Here is a 22,655-nt window from a genome sequence, read left to right on the forward strand (position 1 = left end):
GAGGGAGAACGGAAGCCAATCACCGAGAAAATAGAGTCCAAGCTTGAGACCAGAAATAACCTTCCAAACTCACAAAGCATACACGAAAAATAAAGCATTATCCAAACTTAGAGTGGCAAACATGGCGAAACTGAGAGACACCAGAGATGCGAGCAGCGATGAAAGCTGCAACGAGATGAGAGAGCATATAGGAAAAGAAAGACAAAACGAAATCGGCAAACTGTGAAGCCGTCTTTGAGTTATGAAAGAGAGCATAAAAGTCTGATCACCAAAAACCAAATCTTGAAACCTAAGACGAGCATAGACTACCGACGGAAAGCCAACGACAAAGAAGACAATATCAAAGATGAATAAACTCTGACTCAATCCATGGATATGCAGTCTCTAACATCAGCTTAAATCTAAGAAGAAAAAAAAGAAAACTCAATATTAACCGGAACAGCCTACAAAACCGTGAGAAACAACCGCACAAGTGGGAACTCATAAACAAGATCTACAACAAATATTAGATAATCACACAGGGAAAGAATGCGAGGAAGAACAAGCACGGAGATGAGTCTTTTTCGGTGATGGTGAGAAGCACTGTACGCTGGAAAGATAAACGAAATACATAGATGGTGACAACTAAATGTCAAAATATAGAGAGAGGAAAAAACATCTTAAAAGAATAATGTTCAAAAATATGAAAAAAATACAATATGCTTTATATCATAGACTCATTGCACCACTAACAAGTACACACAACAATACATTAGTGAGAAAACAAACATAAAATATATTAACCTACCACCTACTACTATATAACACAAATAAAAAACCAAATATTCTTAACAGACGTAATTATATCATCAATAAAGTCATGATTAACAACAGTAAAATAATATTTCGCGCGAAGCGCGTACACCCCTCTAGTATATACAAAAAATAAACCAAAAAAATATTTATGATATGAAACAAACAAAACATGAAAATATTTAAAACAGACTAGCGATGTTAAGTTTAATTATACAAAGAGAGTGAAAACTGTGAATTAAGTTTCTGTAAAAGTTCACTCTCATCTTGTTTTTTTCTTTCATCTCCATTCTCCAGGTTGGTTGATTCAGCCGTTTCCTTTTATTTCCTGCAAAAGAAGAAACATTGATGTACATTAACCTTTGGTTTAACAATAAAATTATTCATTCAGATCAAAGTTGTTTTAATTACCAGGGAAACTTAAATGTGTCTTTCCACCAACCCTGCTTAGAGCAGTTTGCAACTATGTTGTCGAGTCGAATAATAATCTCAGAAAATATTGGCCTCACACTTGTATCTGGATGCCAACATTCCTCAATCAACCTGAGAGATAATCAGCAAGATTCTTGAGTTTTTAATGTCTCATAACATCTAAAAAATGCTTTTAAACATCAACAAGATTTTGAGATGGTTACTCTTTCAATTCTGAAGGGTAACCCTTGGACTTTGTCTTGATTGTTGGTCTCCTTCCTTCCATACATATCGACTCTGCAACCTCTTCAGGGGATTTAGGATGAAAAATCGATACTCCCTCAGTCATCTTCACATATAAAGCACCAAAGGTTCAGATATCTTTTATAACTATCAATAAGATGAAAGTTTTGTGTGTTACTACCTCATATAAAATGACACCAAACGAATGAACATCAACACTTTTGTCGAAGATTATGTTTTTGTAAAGTTCTGGAGCTATGTAGCAATCTGCAGTTCAAAAGGTAATAATAAGCACGAGAACTTTCAAGAACAATGTCTCTAACAGAGAAATGAAAAAAATGAAGCATTGTTTCTTACTTGATTTATCGATATGAGCTTCGTGGTTCACTACTTTGACATTATCTTCTGAAACCTTGGACAACTTTATCAAACCAAATCCAGAGATCTTCAATTGTCCACCTCTATCCAGCAAAATATTTCTGACACCTTACAGAAAACTTTTAAAATATTATCCAAACTGTTTTTTTTTTTGTTGTTGTTGTTATCTAACGTTCTCTCGGCTTTTGTCTTACTTTGGCCTTAAATCGCAGTGGATGACCGGGTCTGGTTTACATTCATGAAGATAGTTCATGCCTCTGGCAATATCTAGAGCAAATCTCAGAGCTTTTGAAGGAGAAAGGCGACCTTTCTTTTGAAGATATTCACTTAGATCACCCTGAAAATTAACAACATTACTACAATTGTGATTCCATGTGCATACATGAAATGAAGGAAAGAAACAACTATGCTTACCTTTGGATTATGCTCAACTACAATCATCATTGGTAGATTTTGAGTGACAGCTCCAACAAATTGAACAATATTTGGATGCCTAGCTTTAGCTAGCACAGTTAATTCATGATTGAAGGCATTTCTGCTTGTATAAAAAAAATAACCAGAAAGAGAAAATATATATTAGAAATGATTTCTTGTTATCAAACAACTTAAAGACACATAGCAAGAAGGAAAAGAATGCATTACACTCGTTCCGGATCTGAATAACTATCTTTATCGGATATTTTTACCGAGACTCGCGTGCCATTCCACTTAGCAACTTGATAGGTTCCCTACAGATTAAGTAAACAATAAATACATCAGAATAAGAGATGTTTTAATTAAGAGATAAAAGATCTCAGTTCTTGAGAGATTAAGAGAATGAACAAAACCTTTGAGATGCCATCGGCTTTTCGGACTTGAAGCTCGAGTGGATTAAGTTCATACTCAGGTACTTCTTTTGGATTGCCCACTGTCATTGGAGTCTTTCTAGTTTTCTAAAAGTTTAATTTAGAATAAACAAATGTTGAAGATGAAGTAAAAGAACACCAAGAGAAAGAGAGATACCACATAAAGCTTTTAGTTAAATAGCATACCGGAGGTTTAGCTCCTCGTGTTTTCAAGAGATTAAACACTTCAACGTTCCCATAATACTTGGCATCAACAGCCGCCTGCACCATATGATCATTCCGGTTTAGCCAATACCAAACCAAAGAAGGATTTATAAACCAACTCGGTTCGTTTATATACATCCGTACAAACCGTAACTAGAACTGAACCGAACCGGAAATCAATTCAAAACTTAAATTCGCTAAACAACAAAATCCAAAACAGAACCGAGTCGAATGAAATACAATTTCGGTTTAATATGACTCTCAAAGCAGACAAAACGGAACCAAAAGACCAGACTGTGAAGAAGGAGAAGAACAGACCGTACTACCCCAACGGTCACGAGCATCGATGTTAGCTCTCCGGCTAAGAAGAACCCTGACGACGTCGTAATGACCTTCGCAAGAAGCAATGTGAAGAGCCGTACGTCCATCGAGATCGATGCTATTCACATCGACTCCTTCATCGAGCAGCTCCTCGACGCCGTCAACGTCGCCTTTGCTCGCCATAAAGAGAAGCTGCATCGTGGAATCGAGATTCTCAGGTACAGACATCATCTGCGGCTGGCAGGAGCTCAAGGATTCGGGGCTGCGTCTGATCGGATCGAGCGAAGACTGGCGGCCGAAGCTGAACCTCATGTTGTTGCGCCGCGGATCGAGAGAGGATTGGCGCGTGAATTGTCGGCTTAGCGTTCCTCGTCGCACTGATCCCGTCGAGGATTGCCTCGATATCCCGCGCTTCAATTGCTCGGCTACGTTCTCCATGATTGGCGATGTTGAATCTTCTTTCTTATCTCCCGGATCAGTTAAGGATCAGACAAACCATCGTTGCATTTTCAGGAAATTTCGTCAAACTTGCGTTGAAGAAGACGATAAAGGTTTCAGACAAAACGAACGTGATGTCTACTTCTTCTCTGTCTTTTTCAGGTTTTCTTAATATCCTTTTTTAATCGAGGATCGTCAATGGGATTAAAAGGTTTCGTTTGTCATTAGGAGCAGTAAAACACGGATAGTCACTAATTATCTCATTTTTAAATCAATCGTTCTTGTTCACAACTACAAATTTAGATGATTAAATTTTTTAAAATAAGCAAATTAACTAAGCGGGAGAGAAGCTTATTTTAATATGGGAAATACAACCTGGAGGTGGAATCCGAAAATGATATAACCAATTTAATAATATCTTATCAGGTCACAGCTTGTTCGGTTTAAATTGGTACATTGACATAACCAAACCAATACAATTTCGAGATTAACAAATTACATCTTCTAGAAACCCTCACTCTGTTGAAGAGACGGAGCTTGGATTCTTCCTTCAGAAGACGACGCGAAACTGCGGCGCGTCTTTCCCGTCGGCGGGGAGAATCTCCCAGCGGCAAGGTTCGAGATCTTCGGAGACAGGGCAGTATCCAGCGAGTGTGACTCTGTCTCCTGTAGCCGCTACGGAGCCGAACTCGAAAACCGTCGCGCGATCGGGACGAGGAACTTCGATGGCTCCGTTCATCCCAGGAGCCGGCGTTTGGATAATCTCCGTCTTCGTCGTCTCGGGCTGCGAGGGTTTAGGGCTTCCGGTGAACCACGATAGAATCCCCATTGCTACTCGAATCGATCGATGGTGCTCTGAAGTGTGCGTCGGAGGAATCGAATTTAGGGTTTATCTTTTCCCCCTTTTTGATTTGCTAAAGCCTTAGGCCTAGTTTACTAGATTGGGCCTTTTATAGTGGGCTAGGCTTCATTTGAATTTCAAATAGCCCATGGATGTATAAAAATAGTTTACAATTAACCCCTTAAAACTTTCGATAACATTCGAACTGAACTCTAAAGTTTACAATGTTAAATTGAACCCAATTCAATCTGAAACACATTATAGATTTCGCAGTCCTATTGTTATCTTTGCACCAATATCCAAAGCAAACCACATGAATCTCTTAGCTTGTGTTTTTATGGCTATACACAACGTTTTTAATAACCAAACTATGTATCTCCCTATCAAGCAATCTTAAGAACTTGTTTCCCAACGTTTTGTCCATGGAAGAGTCCAACAAGAGCAGCAGGACCATTCTCTAGTCCTTCAACAATATCTTCAACATATACCAACTTCCTTTCATTTATATACGGAAGCACAAACTCCAAGTACTTAGGGAATCTGTCAATGAAGTCAAAAGCTAGAAACCCTTGCATCTTGATCCTCTTGTAGACAACAACCGGTAGATTTTGTATACCTTCTTCGGTTTCAGTATGGTATTGAGATATCATACCGCATACAGCGATGCGTCCATGTACTTTCATGTTCATTAGCACTGAGTCAAGCATTTTGCCTCCCACGTTCTCAAAGTATATGTCAATACCTTGTGGTAAACACCTGAAAAAACAGAAGAAATGTAATTCTATGACTCAAGAAACAGCATTATACTTTGACCAGTGACTAAACCTCTTTAAAGCGGCATCAAGGTCAGGTTCTTCCTTGTAATTAAATGCATCGTCGAATCCAAATTTGTTTAGCAAGAGATCGACCTTTAAGGGAACCAAACAATGTAAGAAAAAGTAAAAATTTAAAAGTCTCTTGATAGATAAGTGTGATAATAAAAAGGGCTAATTAACCTTTTGCTTACTTCCGGCACTTCCAACAACATAACATCCCATCAACTTAGCAAACTGACCCACGAGCTGACCAACCGCACCAGCAGCCGCAGAGACAAAGACCGTCTCTCCTTTTTCAGGCGAACATATCTCAAAAAAACCGGCATAAGCAGTCAAGCCTGTCACACCTGTTATGTAAAAACATAGTTTTCAAAATAGAAACTCTCCAAAATAGCATTCTTTAAGTTTATTCTAAAATATATCCAATAATAAAAAAATTTTAAAAAGCAACTAAATTACTTTAGCCTACAAACTCTAGTCTCATCCCATCTCCTAAACCATTATCACTAAACTCAAATATAAAATATATTTGTTTATCTTTAATAAATACTATTTAAAGTTTTTTGTGTATGATAATTTTGTTATAAAAACATAAATTAGTGCTATTTTTGAATGTATAAAAACATTATGCTCTTTTATAGTTTTTGCATTCCAGTGAAAAGAGGATATACTCACTTAGTATTCCAGTGTAGTAAGAGAGAGGAACATTGATACTGATATCGATTTTGAATCTACCAAAAGAGTTAATAGTACTATACTCTTCCCAATCAACGAATCCCCAAACAAAATCTCCTTTTGCAAAACATGGATCATCAGAATCTATCACCTCAGATACTCCAACTCCAGCTATGGGCTGCACAAAAGCATTGACAACAATTGCTAACTGAGGCCATGTGTTTGTTTGTGTGTGTAATGTTGTTACCTTCCCAGGGATGAAAGCATCCAAAAGTGATAAAGTTTCCACCGCAACCTCTGATGATCCGGAGTCTGGTTCTCTCATGAAAGTACCCATGTAAGGATCACAAGACAAGAAAAGATTCTTCACAAGAATTGTCGATGATCCGGGCTTAACCTTAAGTTCCATAGTGTCTGGAGCTGTGACTATCATTAGATCAGATTCTTCAGGGAAGCCATTTATGTAATGCTTAAGTATGACTTGCTTGTTCCTCACGGTAGTCTCCATTTTCTTCAGTTTCACTCCTTTTTTATGGTAAACGAGAAGCCCTTCTTGCCTTCGTCAGATCTATGTAGTCTTCAAAACTTAATCAACCTATATTCATTCATAGTTTTATCAGAAAAAACCTGTATTCATTGTCCTGTGATAATTGGCTAGAGTGGTTTAAGCTCACTAGTTTTAGTTACACCTGGTAAATGGATCACGTGACCTTAATATTCGTGTCAAACTAAGTGGTTCACTGATTCATACGGATTTATAATAGGGCAAATCTCCTAAATAGCACATTTATAAGTTTATATCACAAAAATAGCATTCCAAAACTAAAATGACCAAAATAGCACTTTATCCCCAAAATTTTTAATTTTTTTATTTTTCAAAATTTGAAATCTTATCCCCAAAACCTCATTTTCAACTCTAAACCCTAAACCTTAAACTCTAAACCCTAAACCTTCAACTCTAAACCATAAACCCTAAACCCTAAACTCTAAACCCTAAACCCTAAACTCTAAACCCTAAACCCTAAACCCTAAATCCTAAATCCTATACTCCACCCTTTAACTCTAAACCCTAAGTTTGTGACTTTTGATAAAACATTAAGTGCTATTTTTGTGACTTTTGACATTGAGTGCTAGTTTGGGAACAAAAACTTGATTTAGTGCTATTTTTGTCTTTTTCTCTTTATAATACTAGGTTAATATAAAATCTTGCCAGAACACTACATACACTTATCTAAAAGCTGTGAAACTTCAAGAATTATCATTAATTAGAATCATGGTGAAACTTCGATCTCAACCGCAAAAATGATACAGTTTGGGCACCATTCTTATGATGGAGCTATGGGTACCTGGTTAGCTACCAGATAAAGGTCGATTAGGTTTTTGTAGTGTCTTTTTTATAAAGTCTAAAACTTCAGTGCCAATGTCACATTAATTCATTGTAAAAAAGGTGTTTTGTTTGAATAAATTTAACATTTTTTCAGAAAAAAAAAAGTAAGACTTTGTAGTAGTAATATTAGAAATGTAAGACCTTGGCTAGGCCTGTTTTCTTTGTTTCTCATGACTTTCAATTTGAAGAGAAGTTTCAAAAAATAAATATTAGAAATGAGTTATCATATGTTTAGACTGTTGATCAACTTTTTTTTGGAGATATGTTGCATAAACTAAGGGGCGTATGCGAATATTAAAAAATAAATGCAAGTAAAGTAATTATGTTACGAGTTCATGTAATTATTTGAATCAACAATAATTTATTTTATATAGATTGCATTGACTAAGAAGTAAGAAGTAGATAAAAAGTTATGGCTCATAATGTTGTAAGCAATGTTTTTAAAACCGGACCAATTCAACAAGTCAAACCGAATTTTCTATGTCTATAAAATTATATATATATATATATGTATAATAAAATATTTAAACTATATGGACTTTAAAAATAGTTCTACATGTGATATGTTCCTTATTTTCTTTTATAAACTAGCAAAATAAAAGAAAGAAGCATAAATTTAGCTATATACAATAAACAAGTACTAAGTAAACTGAAATTGATAAAATAACCGTTCAAATTATCATATTTATTTATTCTTACAATTAAAGTTTCAAATTTTATGAATATGACAAAATGAGAATAGTAAATGAAGGCGAACATAAATTATTTTTTACATTTTTCTTGAAAAATAGAATTAAATAGGAAAATCAATTCAATAGAGATAGTCTAATATCTGAAACATTAATTTTTAACAATTGAAAATACATTAATTATGTGTTAATTTTTTGGAATAGGATTTTGAAATTGACCCGGATCGCCGGTTTCACCGGTTTTTCTTAAATCCAGGTTTTAAATTGAACCAGATTCGGCCTTTTCAACGAATCACAGTCTTACCGGTTCGACCGAACGGTCCATTCCGATTTTCAAAACACTGGTTTTAAGATATTAATAAGTTTCTGTAGAACTTAGAAATACATTTATTTTATAATCAAATATACTAATTGTTTCCTTAATTTTTTTTGTTCAAATTGTTTCAATACTAATTGTTTCAGCCCTTAATTTAACTCTAACTAATAGGGAGAAAATACAAAAATCTTGTATTGGAAAGTACAAAACATCTATCTTAATGAACTTTTCTGTATATAACATCTTAACTGAAACGGAATAAGTAAAAGATAAACAACATAAAGGATTTTTCTTAAACAGATATACCACATATAGTATAACAACTAGGTTAAGACCCGCGCCTTGCGCGGAATGAACATTATATATATAAATTATTTTATATATTATATGTTTATAACATATTATGAAATAATAAATATATATTGAATAATTAAAAAGTCATTATCTACTACTTATATAATTAAATTAGTGCGGACATATAAATAAATTTTATAAATCGAAAAAATATTTTTTCTATTTGATATGATGTATAATTAAATTTAAATGATAGTAACATACATATGGTATATTTTAATATTAATATTTATTGGATGATGTTTTTTGCTCATATTTTTTTTTTATCATTTGTATCTGTTATAGCAAAAAGTCTAAATTAGTGATAACAAAATTTTCACTGTGGGATTAATTGTTTACGTAATTTATAACATTTTAAAAAATTAAGTCGTCAATATTTTTTCAAAATCTTTATCAAAAAATGTTCAAAGTAAATTTAAAAATTAAGATATTTATGTATTTTTATATGGCATATAGTTTAATTAAAAATGATACATAGATTTATATATCTTTTATTTTTGATACTTATTAAATGAGACTTTCAACTTATAAATTTTTTAATTATTTGTATCATGTCATAACAAAAGTTTTAAATCGTAGATCACAAAATTTGAATGTGAAATTTTTAACAGTTTTAGTAATTTATACTCGTTTTTAAAAATTCAAAATATAATATATAAATAATTTTTAAAATTTTTATTATATGGTTACTATGATTGTATAATTATTTTAATAGCTTAAAATTAAACAAATATAATTATAATACACACTTATTTTTATCAAATCTTTATTATTCAAAATCATTAATTGTCATATATACTTTAGCCACATTAGGCAATTCCGTAATCTTATTTAAGGAAATAATGAAGCACATTAATATTGTATTTATTGTGGTTTAATAAAAAGCTTATTATATATTTAGATGGACCAACCTATTTCTCTAATGATTCTAAAGTGATGACACGTGGCTACAAAAAAATGTTGCAATGCTTCTCAAATAATATGTAAGGGATAAGTTTCGAAGCTAATAAACATGGAATAAGATACATTTATAGAAATTCAGTACAAAATGATAAAGTCCAAGGACCTGGTTCTCTCGTGTAAAGGGTTACAAGACTTCTATATATATCTAAGATCAAACTTCTTTTGGCACAAATGATATAATCTATTAAAACAATAAAGAAATCGAAAACACTAACCTTGCTTGCATGATCTAAACGTGTGAAGAAACATGATTCGATCTTTTGAACTTTTAGTATAACATGATTGAGATTGTTGATATTTTTCAAAGAATTTTTTTGCAGGTTTTGAAGCGAAAATATCGTCTCTTAGACTTTCTATTTCTTATTATTATATGATAAATAGTGAGTGGTTTAGACAAGGTGTGCCATTGTCCTTATATTGTAATTATATGATTTGGTGGTATGTGTGTAGTGACTCTCTCTTATTTTGTGGTGTTTTGCCATTTGGGTAAATGGAAAAATGAAGATGAGTGTTTGAAAATCATAAAGGATCTCTATTAACGTTAATACTCTTTTTTTTTTGTAAAAGATTAACGTTAATACTCGGAAAAGAAAATTCGCAACAAAGGTTGTTTGCGTGCCAAGTAATACAATCAAGGCTAGACGCCTAGACACCACGAATAGGGTCGTAATACTATCTACTGAAGCGACGACGTTACTTACATAACATGACACAACACAGCACACAAGAAAAATCCATTTTCTTGTCTGGTCATAGACAACTGTTGGACTGTTGGGCTGTTAACATGAATCTCTCAGCATGTATCGGTACGATTCAACACAACGTTCTTGTTAACCAACCTTTGTATCTCCCTCTCAAGCGATCTTAAGAACTTGTTTCCCAACGTTTTGTCCACGGAAGAGTCCAACAAGAGCAGCAGGACCATTCTCTAGTCCTTCAACAATATCTTCAACATATACCAACTTCCTTTCATTTATATACGGAAGCACAAACTCCAAGTACTTAGGGAATCTGTCAATGAAGTCAAAAGCAAGAAACCCTTGCATCTTGATCCTCTTGTAGACAACAACCGGTAGATTTTGTATACCTTCTTCGGTTTCAGTATGGTACTGAGATATCATACCGCATACAGCGATGCGTTCATGTGCTTTCATGTTCATTAGCACCGAGTCAAGCATTTTTCCTCCCACGTTCTCAAAGTATATGTCAATACCTTGTGGTAAACACCTGAAAAAAACAGAGGAAATGTAATTCTATGCCTCAAGAAACAGCATTATAATTTGACCAGTGACCAAACCTCTTTAAAGCGGCATCAAGGTCAGGTTCTTCCTTGTAATTAAATGCATCGTCGAATCCAAATTTGTTTAGCAAGAGATCGACCTTTAACGGAACCAAACAATGTAAGAAAAAGTAAAAATTTAAAAGTCTCTTGATAGATAAGTTTTATAATAAAAAGGGCTCATTAACCTTTTGCTTACTTCCGGCACTTCCAACAACATAACATCCCATCAACTTAGCAAACTGACCCACGAGCTGACCAACCGCACCAGCAGCCGCAGAGACAAAGACTGCCTCTCCTTTTTTAGGCGAACATATCTCAAAAAAGCCGGCATAAGCAGTCAAGCCTGTCACACCTGATATGTAAAAACATAGTTTTCAAAATAGAAACTCTCCAAAATAGCATTTTTTTTTAACTTTTTATTCTAAAAATATATCCAATAATAAAAGTTTTTAAATAGCAACTAAATTACGTTAACCTATAAACTCTAGTCTCATCCCGCTCCTAAACCATAATCTCTAGTTTTGTGTATGATAATTTTGTTATAAAAACATAAATTACTGCTATTTTTGAACGTATTTTTCTTTTCAGAAATATCATGACATTATGCTCTTTTATAGTTTTTGCATTCCAGTGAAAAGAGGATATACTCACTTAGTATTCCAGTGTAGTAAGAGAGAGGAACATTGATACTGATATCGATTTTGAATCTAACTATACTCTTCCCAATCAACGATTCCCCAAACAAAATCTCCTTTTGCAAAACATGGATCATCAGAATCTATCACCTCAGATACTCCAACTCCAGCTATGGGCTGCACAAAAGCATATATTGACAAAAATTGCTAACTCAAGCCATGTGTTTTTTTGTGTGTGTAATGTTGTTACCTTCCCAGGGATGAAAGCATCCAAAAGTGATAAAGTTTCCACCGCAACCTCTGATGATCCGGAGTCTGATTCTCTCATGAAAGTCCCCATGTAAGGATCACAAGACAAGAAAAGATTCTTCAGAAGAATTGTCGATGATCCGGGCTTAACCTTCAGTTCCATAGTGTCTGGAGCTGTAACTATCATTAGATCAGATTCTTCAGGGAAGCCATTTACGTAATGCTTAAGTATGACTTGCTTGTTCCTTACGGTAGTCTCCATTTTCTTCAGTTTCACTCCATTTTATGGTAAAAGAGAATCCCTTCTATGATGATGGCAAGCGGGACTTGACACATATTTCAATATAGGCCACTGGATACTCTGACTGTGGAGTTAAAGAACCTCGCCAGTTTTGGTTACACCTGGAAATGGAATTCAGGTGGCATTAAGATTCGTGTCACACCTTGTGAGCTGTGATATATACATACAAATATCAGATAATATAAAATATTGCAAAAGCATTACATTCATTTATCTCCGTTTAGCAATATAGGGAAAATTATAAGATAGACTTGCATTGTTTTGATAATTAAAACTTTTGAATCATTTATCATTAGTGCGTGATCTCTTGACTTTGCATAATCGTGCCAGTTTTATCCTCGGAATGACCGTTTAGAAAACGTTTTTGATTGTTTTTTTTTTTGTTGCTAAAAACGTTTTTTGATTATTTAATTTTGATCAATTAAATATGTAATCTTCTTTATAATGAGGCTTGCATGCCGCCCTATAAGCTGAAGAGTACCTGTCTAACGCCAATAGCAGTGGTAGAGACTAGGGAGAGTATCTTAAGAAGCAGAGACAGACAGGTATATCGTTCCCAAAGGGAAGTTACCTGTGACAATAGTAGAGCATCCTCCTTCAGGGAGAACTCAACGGATGATAAGAGATAAGTGAGCTCTTAATTAATTAACGATTTAAACTCTTCAACTTTTGTTGTGTACTTGCAAGAAAATAACTTGGAATGCATTAATGGAGTATATTGCTGTTTTCTAGTGTTAAGACATGCTTTCATAAAAAAATACACTAATCCTGGAAACTTTTTTTTATCTATAAAGAGATTCAATACTTCAAAAAAGTTTTCGCTAGTCCAAATTTTTTTCTACACTTTTGGTTAATTATGATATTAATTTCTTAAGATTCAAAATTCATATTTTCTGGTATAGAAATACAAATGAACTCTTAGCTAAACAACTGAATCAAAGAGTTCTCACACAAAAATAAGGTCCAATTTTTTTCGTACCGTTTTCTATTAATAAGAATGAGTTGATACAAAACGAAACAATTAAAAGACAACGCAACAAAGGTTGTTCTTCGTGCCAAGCAATACAACAAGGCTAGACCCAAGATCTATTTGGCCGATAAATTAGCCATTAGCCACGTTCCAAACCACCACGAATAGGGTCGTAAAACTATATATAGAAGCGACGACGTTACTTACATGTCACGACACAAGACAAATATAAATATTATTTTGTCTGGTCATAGACAACTGTTGGGCTGTTGAAACCCAGCCTCAGTCCCTCCTGCATGGCTACAATCTGCCATTGCCGGTTTATTCTGGTATGTTAGCTTCACGTCTTGAAGTCTGATTCCGGTACACGGCTTCTTAGAGCTACAATCAAATTTCACTCCAACTTGTGTTGCCGATGTCCCGTGGATGTCGAAGAACATTACATCGCTGATTTTTATTCCAGAAACCTATTATCATCATAATCATATATTCATATTCGAACTAAAAAAATATTTCTATATATGATGTTTGATTTAATTAGAAAGTGAAAAAAATGTTGAACCTGGTTAGGGCAGTTTTCGTTGCCAGGACAGTAGTTTTGGTCAATGACTATTGGGTTCTGTACGTTGTTCATAACGCAACGCTGGAAACGGATGTTCTTAGCGAATCCATTACTGGGCCTGGCCCATGACTTTATTCTCACCCCATTCTCTGTTCCTGTAAACGTAGCCGTTTTTACTGTTACGTTCTGTACACCTGCCTCTACACTTTCTTTTCCCAAGCTCCCAATGCTGGTTTATAATAAAGACAATTGTCAAAAAGAAAATTAATTCAACAGAAATGAATAAAATAGTTCAAATGTAGTAAAAAATAATTCAAATAATTTTTTGATAAATTGAAAAGATTATAAAATGAACTAATCCAACATAAGATAAACTCAATGAACTATTGAGAAACCCATGAGAATGAAAACTAATCAGATGAATTTATGTTTGTGTTGATCTCTATACTTTCGTAAACTATATCAAACCTATAAAGATTATTTCGTGTATAATTTATCAACCAGCCAAAAACTTATATTCGAAAATGTAAACTTTGACAGTTTTCATGCATGATGAAGTTACAAGTAATTTGATTAGTAAAAATAAAATACCTGATACCATGGCCAGGGCCACAAGCAACGTTTTCGATCCAGAGGCCATTAGTTCCAGGACCGATGGATACACAATCATCGCCGGTGGATATTTTTGAGTTGAGGATGGAGACGGTGGAGGATGACTGGACGTGGATGCCGTCAGTATTTGGACTGTTTCCATCAGCAGAAACTTTGACTCCTTGTATATTTACGTTACGGCAGCCGTTAATCACGACGTGAAACATCTGACTGTTGAGTGACGTTAGCCCTGAGATCACCACGTTGCTTGAGCTCTGAAACCCTATGCTCTGTTTGTAATTGTTGCCCATATGTAAGTGTCAATTACATTATTTTAAAACATTTTATTACATTTATTTTTTGCTAAAAAGTTTATCATCATTTATATATTTGTTTATATATACACATCAATGACTCTATGATTGGTACATGTGAAATGGGATTGCTAACGTAACGGATACCATCTATAGATTTATAGTAACCCACACATTATTTCATAGTCCAAAAAACATGTAACTTAAGCTTGTAATTTATGTTAGCCGGGAAATAGAGAGAAAATTAGGGAAAATGCATCATTTCGATCGTGTATGAGGAATTTGCGGACTTGCAAATTGCAATATTCAATGTAAAAAATACTATTTAAAATGTTACTAATGTTAATGCATTAACTAGTGGGACATACACATGATTGGATTTCATAAGTTTACCTCTTTTTTATTGTTTTGAAATAATTTTTATTCACTTTGCTGATCAGTACTTAAATGATAACAAAAACAAACAGTTCAGTTTTGAGATTATTACATCTGATCATTTGTCAGACATTTTAATTCTAAACTGTATTAGATGTCTATATTTGCCAATGACAATATATGTGTATAATAGTAACGTACCGTAGCACCACTAGGGCAATTCTGGCCGGACTTCTTGCAAGACCATAGAGAAGCTCCCTGAGCGTCAAGAACTCCACCGTAGACGGAGAGGCCGTCGAGATGCTGGAAGAAAATCCAGTAGTTTCCGTTACCAATGACTCTATAATCCGACGGAGCCACAAGTGTACCTTGGATACGGAACGTGACTGACTTGCGTTTACACTTGGCTCCATCAAATACAATGCTTCTTAATAAAAACCGTCCCTTAGGGATAGATATGGTGACCGGCTTGACTGAGGCGCAGGCTTTGGCCCACACAGCGGTTAAGGCCTTGGTAGAGTCGGTTTTACCGTCCGGTTTGGCTCCGTAAGATAGAATGTTGTAGGTCTGAGCTGAGGACAATGAGATTGAGAGAAGTAAGAGGAGAATTATGAGAACTGGAGAAGACATTGTTTTGAGAGAGAAGTTGAATAATAGAGGTGGGGGTGTGTGGATTTGAAACGGTTTAGTGGAGGGTTTATATAGTCTTGGCGTGTTATGAGATATTTATTTTTAATTCGAATATATATGTATTAATTAGTGGCCTGGATATATACATATATATATATATATATTTCTTGTTGTATTTGGTATATCATCACACGAGAGATTGGAATTTATTTCTTTCGTCAACGCAACTGAGAACATTTTTTGTCAAATATCAGAATATTACAAGTGGTAAGTTTTAGTTATTTCAAGTTTTTGTCTGTTTAAATCGTTTATCATGATATAAGTAATGTACTGGAAATTAGATGTTGTAACTTCTAGATGAATGTTGCTAAAAAAAATCATGATCATATGGTCATTTAATTTATAAGATGGTATACTTTTTTATCAAAAGAAAAATGATGGTTGATTTCATAAAATGAATTTCATGTACGGGCAAAGACGATATTGTCTATACTATACGTTTGTGTTCATTTTCATTTCATAAAATGCTTATTAGAACCTAAAAATGTTGGTTACGAGAATGTTCATACATAAACTTAATAATTCTGTTGTATTCAGATTGGATAACTGTAAAAGCAAGTGGAATGGTCAGGGAAGTGTCAGTGCATGTTGATGGTAGGGGACATAATATCAATGCATGTGACGACTCAGACGGGCAAGTAACCGATTTTGCTTTAATTATCTTTAAAATAATCAATAAAACGTTACACGATCCTCATTATTCAAAATCAATGAAAGGAATGTATGGATCCATGCATATTAGTATACTGTATTATGTATATTAGTGAATTAAGGAAAAAAATAATGTACGGGTCATACGGAGCCAAACATATGAGTGGGAAACGTGACAAGTGGAGGAGAAACCGGAGAAGAAACTGGCCAATGATATCGTAAGGATTTTCGAGGGGATGCTAATCACATGCACGTCAACATGTCAGAAATAATGTGATGTTTGTTAAACACAACACATTTATTGCCTCATGCCGTATTATTAGGATCAAGAAAGTTAAGAATATTATATCGGATTAAACCATAAGAAGAAACAAGCATGTCGCATGTTCTATAACGTTGAGTTCATGTTTGATTCAAGATCGGAAGATCCCAAATATCTCTCCATCTTATTTGGCGTTCCGCAAATAACTATTAATGTAAATCTTAGGTAATGATCAACTTTCGTGATTACTATAGTGATATGTTTCCCCAAGGCTTACGAAAATTATATTGTATCAATCATGCTAAACTTTGTAAGCGGTAAGCCTATCATGATCAGCAATTCATGTTTTCAAGTATTTTCAGTGATATTCCTCTTAGTTATAAACAAAAATTTGAATGATATATTGCATTATGGTGTGAAAACAAATCTCTCACACTCATTGGTATGAACTTTGGCTTAGTTACTTATCCTATTGCGGCTTAGTTTTTTTACTTAATCCGATATTCTAAACTCTGACCCTAATTTTTAATCTAAACTCTGACCCTAATTTTTTTAACATAGGTAGATTTGGCTAAGTTTTTAGTACAGTGGCGCAAAAGAAGCTCCTACGTACGTAGACACACACTATACATGCACATTATATACAATACACACATCCAGTATTATATATAATGAAAGTTGAAGGGCCAGATATGCAATTATTCTAAAACCCACCATTGGAGGTTACGACTTTCTTCCGACAGATCTCTTTGACGACGGCGACGGCGACGACGAGCTTCCACGGTGGATTGCGTGGAGGAGATCTCCGATTTGGAGCCGTGACGAAGACTTGACGACAATAGTGGTATAGCAGAGGTTGGTCGTGACGAAGCTTGAAGCGAAGACCTCCACGAGCGCCAACGGCGATGGCTGGTTCCGGCGACGTGACGGCGGAGGCTGAGAGCACGATGGAGAGCTCACCACGGCGAGGACGAGCACGACTGCGGAGACTGGCACCGGAGGCGCCGATGCTGACGCCGTCGGAGCTCGACGAATTGTAGAGGCGGATCGAAGAGGATGGTCGCAGTGGCTGTAGATCCCGACGATCCCGACGGCGAGAAGAGCACGGCTTGAAGAGCGACGGTTCAGATCGACGGCCATAAAGAAGAAGACGATGACGTTGTAGCGATCAATTCCAAGCCTTGGAGCGGGTTACCATAGCGACATGGCCCAACCGCGCGCAACGTAGCGAGCTCGGGAGCGGATTAGTGGAGCGGGGAGAACTGCCCGCGCGCTTCGATGATCCATTTGCGAAATTAAAAACGTTGACCGGTTTAATCCGGTTTGACCCGGTTTTATCCAATCGAACCAGGACGAGTTTAGACCTCTTATAAATAGTTTTAGCCTCCAAAAACCCTAATTTATCTTATTTTCTCTCAAGACTTTGTCTAAACTTGTAAAAACTTGAATCTTTTGATAATATAAGGAAGTACTTCATCTTATATTTGTGTTTCTCTTGCTCATTAACATGATTAGCCTTGATCCAATTTAAGGTTTCTCATGGAGATTAGTGAGTAGTGAACTTGTGATTCATGGGTTAGATAGATTAGGGTGATTAATTGGATATTTGGGATGTTTATTGCTTGATTAACATTGTTTTATGCTTGCTAAGTGTTCTTAATGCTATATTAGACTTGATCACTCTCATCTAGACCTTAAGTTATTTTACGGTAGGAAGGTGTTTGTTAAAATGCTTGAATGAACTTAGCATTGTCTTTTACATATTTGGCCAACGGCAGTTGATGTCCGAGATGTTTAAGTGGTTAGTAGACTTGTGGTTTATGCATGCTTGAATGTGTTAGCCAACGGGAGTTGATGTTTAATGCATGATTAGCATAGGAATTATTATCACGGGAGTGGGTTAATCTATTTTGAATGAGATCTAGACCTATAGACTTGTTGATTGTTTTGTTTGAACATCCTATATTGAACTTTGATCACCTTATATCAATTATCTTTGCCCATGGATCCATCTTTAGCATTTGATTGAAAGTTCTTGCACTTATTTCTTGATTGGATTTGAGATCACCTTGTTTATATTTCTAAGACATTAGCTTGTTACAAAATCATCCATCTTCTTGTTTGTTTGGATTAGAAAAGTTTGTGTATTCTTGGTGCTGTAGATCTCTAGTTCCTTGTGGATTCGATCCTAAAATGGTACAATGACATACCATTCGATTGTGGTATTGTTGGTACATTAGGTTAATTGGTGTGTGCTTAAACGCTTAATCAGCTATTGTAAAAGACAATTACTTACGCCACCAAATATAGAAAATAAAATCTATTATCTTCTTCTCGTTGTCGTCTAAGACCATGATTAACTCCAGTCTTAACTGAGGTTTTTAGTTTCGGCTAAGAGACGATTTTTAGCTTTTCTTAGATTTTAACTAATAAAAGCTAAAATCTAAGAAATGCTAAGAATTGTCTCTTAAATAAGAGATATGAGAGCCGTCTCTTATCCGAAAAGCGTAAAAATAAAAAAAAATGTCAAATCATGGGTTAAAAACTCAGAGGCCATGGTTAATATCATGCCCTAAAGTCCTTTAAAGGTGGCTTCCAGCTTAGAAGTGTCGAAACAAAAGTAAACAAATTATTGAGCAGTGATTTTATTGGATTTTCCGAACAATTTACAAAGTCGGTCAGTGTCTAAGGCCTGTTCGTTTATTAAACGCCACGTCTAACACTTGCGACTGAAATTTTAAGGGAAAACGAGAAAATTTACAGACGCGAGAAAAAAAAATGGAAAAGCATCCATGTTTTTCAGCCGCATGAAAGAGAGAAAAAAGATGAACGGTGACGCTATTTATTTCAGCGGCACAAACATCACCGGAATCCGTCGATTATTGTAACGCGCGTTCTCTATTTTCCTTCACCAGCGACCAGCGCATAAGAAAATTACGAACAAATTTCAGTCGCCAGAGTTGGTCGCCGCGTTTAATAAACGAACAATGTAAGGCCGGTTGGCAAGTTATCTCTATAGTCTATACTACGCGTGGACGAGAGTGTTGGGCTGGAACACGCCATATAGATGGGCCTAAAATATCAGTTTAGGTTGTCAATTTTTCAATTTCTAAAAATATTTTTTAATTTATAAAAAGAAAGAACTATAAATGGGATCTTAAAATACTGCAAAAGAACAATTACTTTATCGTTAGTTGAGTGGTTCGAAATATCTAAGAAAAGTAAAATCCCATATGATTAAATTCAATGAAACTAGAAAAATAACACAAAAAGTCAATCTAACTGAAAATTAACAGAAGAAGAAAACATTTGCAAAAATATATATAAAGATAGACGCCAGAAATTGATGGCAGCTGTGTGTGAGTGTGTGTGATCAACAAAACCACTACCCAAACCATAAACCTCCCAACTTCCCCCACATAAAAAACAACAAAACCACTTTCTTCTCCTCCTCTTGTTCTTTGTTTCATTCTTCTTCCTTCAACAATCATACACACACAACCAGTCAACCCTAATAATAGTATTCAATGGATGGTCTGATTCCAATGGCGTTTAAGGCTATGATGAAAAAACGAACTCGGCGGCGTTACGAATGCCTCTCTACCTCTGGTGGCACTACAAAAGAGTCCTACGTTGACGAAGACTTCTTCCCCTACGACGAAAAATCCAATCACTCCGTCGCATCTCGACCGTCGTCGTCTTTAGATCATGTAGAAATGAACAACGTAGCCGCTCAAGACCGTCACCGCCGTGGATTGTCAGTCGGAGATTTTTCTTCCATGTCTTATCATGAAGGGAGAAGGTCACGTGGCGAAGGCGGAGATATAGGTGTTTCTCCGTCGCGGCGAGGACAGCTTGTGAGGAACAGAAGTCATAGGTTGTTTTCTTGTGTCTCAGGTAAATGATTTATCGAAACACATATTGTAACACTTCAACTCAATAAACCAGCTGCTTTATTTCCTTTTTATGTCAGATCTTGTTTTGTCTTTTGATATTTTTTCCTCTAAAAGATCTGTACTTGTCGGCTGATATTGTTCTTCATGTGATAATTTCCGATATTGATTGTGTAAAGTTTTGGGGTTTGGTTTGGAAAGATATGATTTTAGAGGGCTAAAAATAAATTTCGAAAAGAGTTAGTGGTCCACTAACGTAATATTTAATTAATTCTCAAAAGGCTAGTTGACCAAATACAGTCGACGTTACGTTGTCTCGTACTCGGTGTTTGTTTGAAAACTGCGTATGAACGTGTACTATATAACATGCATATAAAATTGAATAAAGAAATGCTTCATAAAACAACCTTGCTACTTGCTGTATTCCTCTGATTGTACCCAAACTACACGTCAAAAAGTCTATTAATAAAAATTTAAATTTAAATTGAACTAAGAAAATTCATCTAAGAGCAAAGTTATCCTAAACAATCATCCTGCTAAAATTAATTTATTAATTTATTGGAAATATCTTAGTTGAATCATTTGATTAATAGATTATTCATACTTATATGAGGGATATGTTTGAGTTTTTTTTTTAATTGAAATGTGATTTATCATCAATTATTATAAATAAATTACAATTTATATAAACTTTGATTGTTGTCAAAAAAAAATATATATAAACTTTGATTATAATGTAACTAAACCCGTGAGTTCTTATAAAGATCATAAAATGTATCATATAATAATTCTCACAACTTCAATTTAAAAAAATTATGTTAAAATTTTTCATGGTATGCTAAATGGAACTGTGAAGGTATCAAATATTTTTAGTTTAACTTTCGTTTACATAATGTATTTTTTTTGGTAAAAATGTTAAGATTTATTACCAGGTTTTCAAGTTTTTTACAGAAAATTACAGAGATAAACAAGAAACAGAAGAAAATAAATAATTTAAACACAATACTCAAACCTAACTAAACAGGGACAGACTCAAGCTGAGCATCATAGGCAAATGATACAAGAAATCTGAACAATCGCTTGCCACAAAATGGAACACGCAGTGATAGCGAGAGATGAACCCGGTAGAATTCGGCAATGCCCGATGATCATCTCTTTAAGATCGGGTTCTTCAAGAACAGCTTGCGACGACATCAAGTCTTGTAGCTTCACGGACCGACACCTTCACACAAGACCAAGAACACCTGCTGAGACCAGGTCGAGCTTTATTCGGAAAGAAGCCGTCAAAGCCGCCACAGACCACCGCACCTGCACCAAAAAGACCGAGACAAAAAGCACCGCTTTTAGCCAAAGCGGTCAGGAGACATCCCAAGATCAATCCCCAGAAACTTGCAGGCCCAGCACACGCCGCCACCGAGCAGAGCAACTGTGGTTGACAAATCCAACGAGTCGCCTCTTCGCACGCGCCCCCGCTACAGAAAACCCGCAACAAATCCATCTGGCTAGGAACCGATGGCAACTCCGACAAGCCCCAGAGAGTCACGGTCTGACCAGCTTGACAAGACGACGCCAGGGACCACCGAGGAAGCAGGAGGAACACCGCAACTCCACCACCCAGGGAGACCAACGCCGCCTTCAGCCTAGCTAGACCACTCACCCGCACCGAGAAGAGAAACAGAGGAGGCAGAAGAAAGGGAGGCCCATCTGCGATATCCAGATCTGACGCCAGATCTAGACCACTACCACCACGATTTCCAAGAGACAACCTCACATCCACTCCACCACCACGATTCTCCGGCGTTACGAAGTCAACGCGCCAGATCTGTCCGCGGAAGCGCAAGACCCAGAAGCCCCAAGAAAGGAATCGAGGAGAAGGAAGGAGAGGAGAGGCGAGGAGAAGGAAGAATCAATCATGGAAGGGGGCGACCGACGATGGAGGAGGAGGCCGCCGGCCACCCTAAGCAAGAGGCGATTTAGGGTTTTGTTTGAAAGGATTTAGAGAGAGAGCAATTGGGGTCCTGCTTTTCTAAATAGAGTTCTTTACGTAATGTATTTTATAAGGAATAAGTTGTAATCCTCTTGTATACAGTTTTTTAATCCAATTTTTTTAAAAAAATTTGATTGAAAAATGTTGCTTTACATACACGTATCCATGTATCCATGTAAGACAGTAGAAACATCCAAAATAGAGGCTCCTCTTTTGTCAAA

General features: G+C 35.6%; 3 protein-coding genes and 2 pseudogenes across 4 annotated transcripts; 1 reads left to right on the plus strand and 4 right to left on the minus strand.

Annotated features, from left to right (window-relative positions):
• Positions 1–925: 925 nt before the first annotated feature.
• On the minus strand, positions 926–3,861 carry LOC106416194 (integrin-linked protein kinase 1). 2 transcript variants are annotated; one of them, XM_013857035.3, is made up of 11 exons: positions 3,192–3,861; positions 2,856–2,930; positions 2,652–2,756; positions 2,467–2,552; positions 2,239–2,359; positions 2,019–2,161; positions 1,804–1,925; positions 1,628–1,713; positions 1,428–1,552; positions 1,204–1,335; positions 926–1,120 (listed from the first exon to the last, which is right to left on the minus strand). In XM_013857035.3, the coding sequence occupies exons 1-11, from the start codon at positions 3,630–3,632 to the stop codon at positions 1,114–1,116; spliced, it is 1,443 nt and encodes a 480-aa protein (XP_013712489.1). In that variant the 5' UTR covers positions 3,633–3,861; the 3' UTR covers positions 926–1,113. The 2 variants fall into 2 exon arrangements, with proteins under 2 accessions (XP_013712489.1, XP_013712490.1); XM_013857036.3 differs by lacking the exon at positions 926–1,120 and having other exon boundaries at positions 1,200–1,335.
• Positions 3,862–4,027: 166 nt separating this feature from the next.
• Positions 4,028–10,041, minus strand: LOC106416196 (annotated as a pseudogene).
• A 135-nt stretch (positions 10,042–10,176) lies between these two features.
• Positions 10,177–12,369, minus strand: LOC106416195 (annotated as a pseudogene).
• A 791-nt stretch (positions 12,370–13,160) lies between these two features.
• On the minus strand, positions 13,161–16,214 carry LOC106414586 (polygalacturonase). The gene is made up of 4 exons (XM_013855217.3): positions 15,153–16,214; positions 14,263–14,552; positions 13,672–13,900; positions 13,161–13,576 (listed from the first exon to the last, which is right to left on the minus strand). Exons 1-4 carry the CDS (start codon positions 15,579–15,581, stop codon positions 13,358–13,360), a joined length of 1,167 nt encoding a protein of 388 aa, XP_013710671.1. The 5' UTR covers positions 15,582–16,214; the 3' UTR covers positions 13,161–13,357.
• A 3,597-nt stretch (positions 16,215–19,811) lies between these two features.
• BNAC08G30070D lies at positions 19,812–20,625 on the plus strand. Its single transcript, XM_013854628.3, has one exon. The coding sequence runs from the start codon at positions 20,082–20,084 to the stop codon at positions 20,457–20,459; it is 378 nt and encodes a 125-aa protein (XP_013710082.1). The 5' UTR covers positions 19,812–20,081; the 3' UTR covers positions 20,460–20,625.
• The last annotated feature ends 2,030 nt before the right edge of the window (positions 20,626–22,655 follow it).

The sequence above is a fragment of the Brassica napus genome, chromosome C8 (assembly GCF_020379485.1).
Source record: "Brassica napus cultivar Da-Ae chromosome C8, Da-Ae, whole genome shotgun sequence".
In the NCBI taxonomy this organism is placed as follows: domain Eukaryota; kingdom Viridiplantae; phylum Streptophyta; class Magnoliopsida; order Brassicales; family Brassicaceae; genus Brassica; species Brassica napus.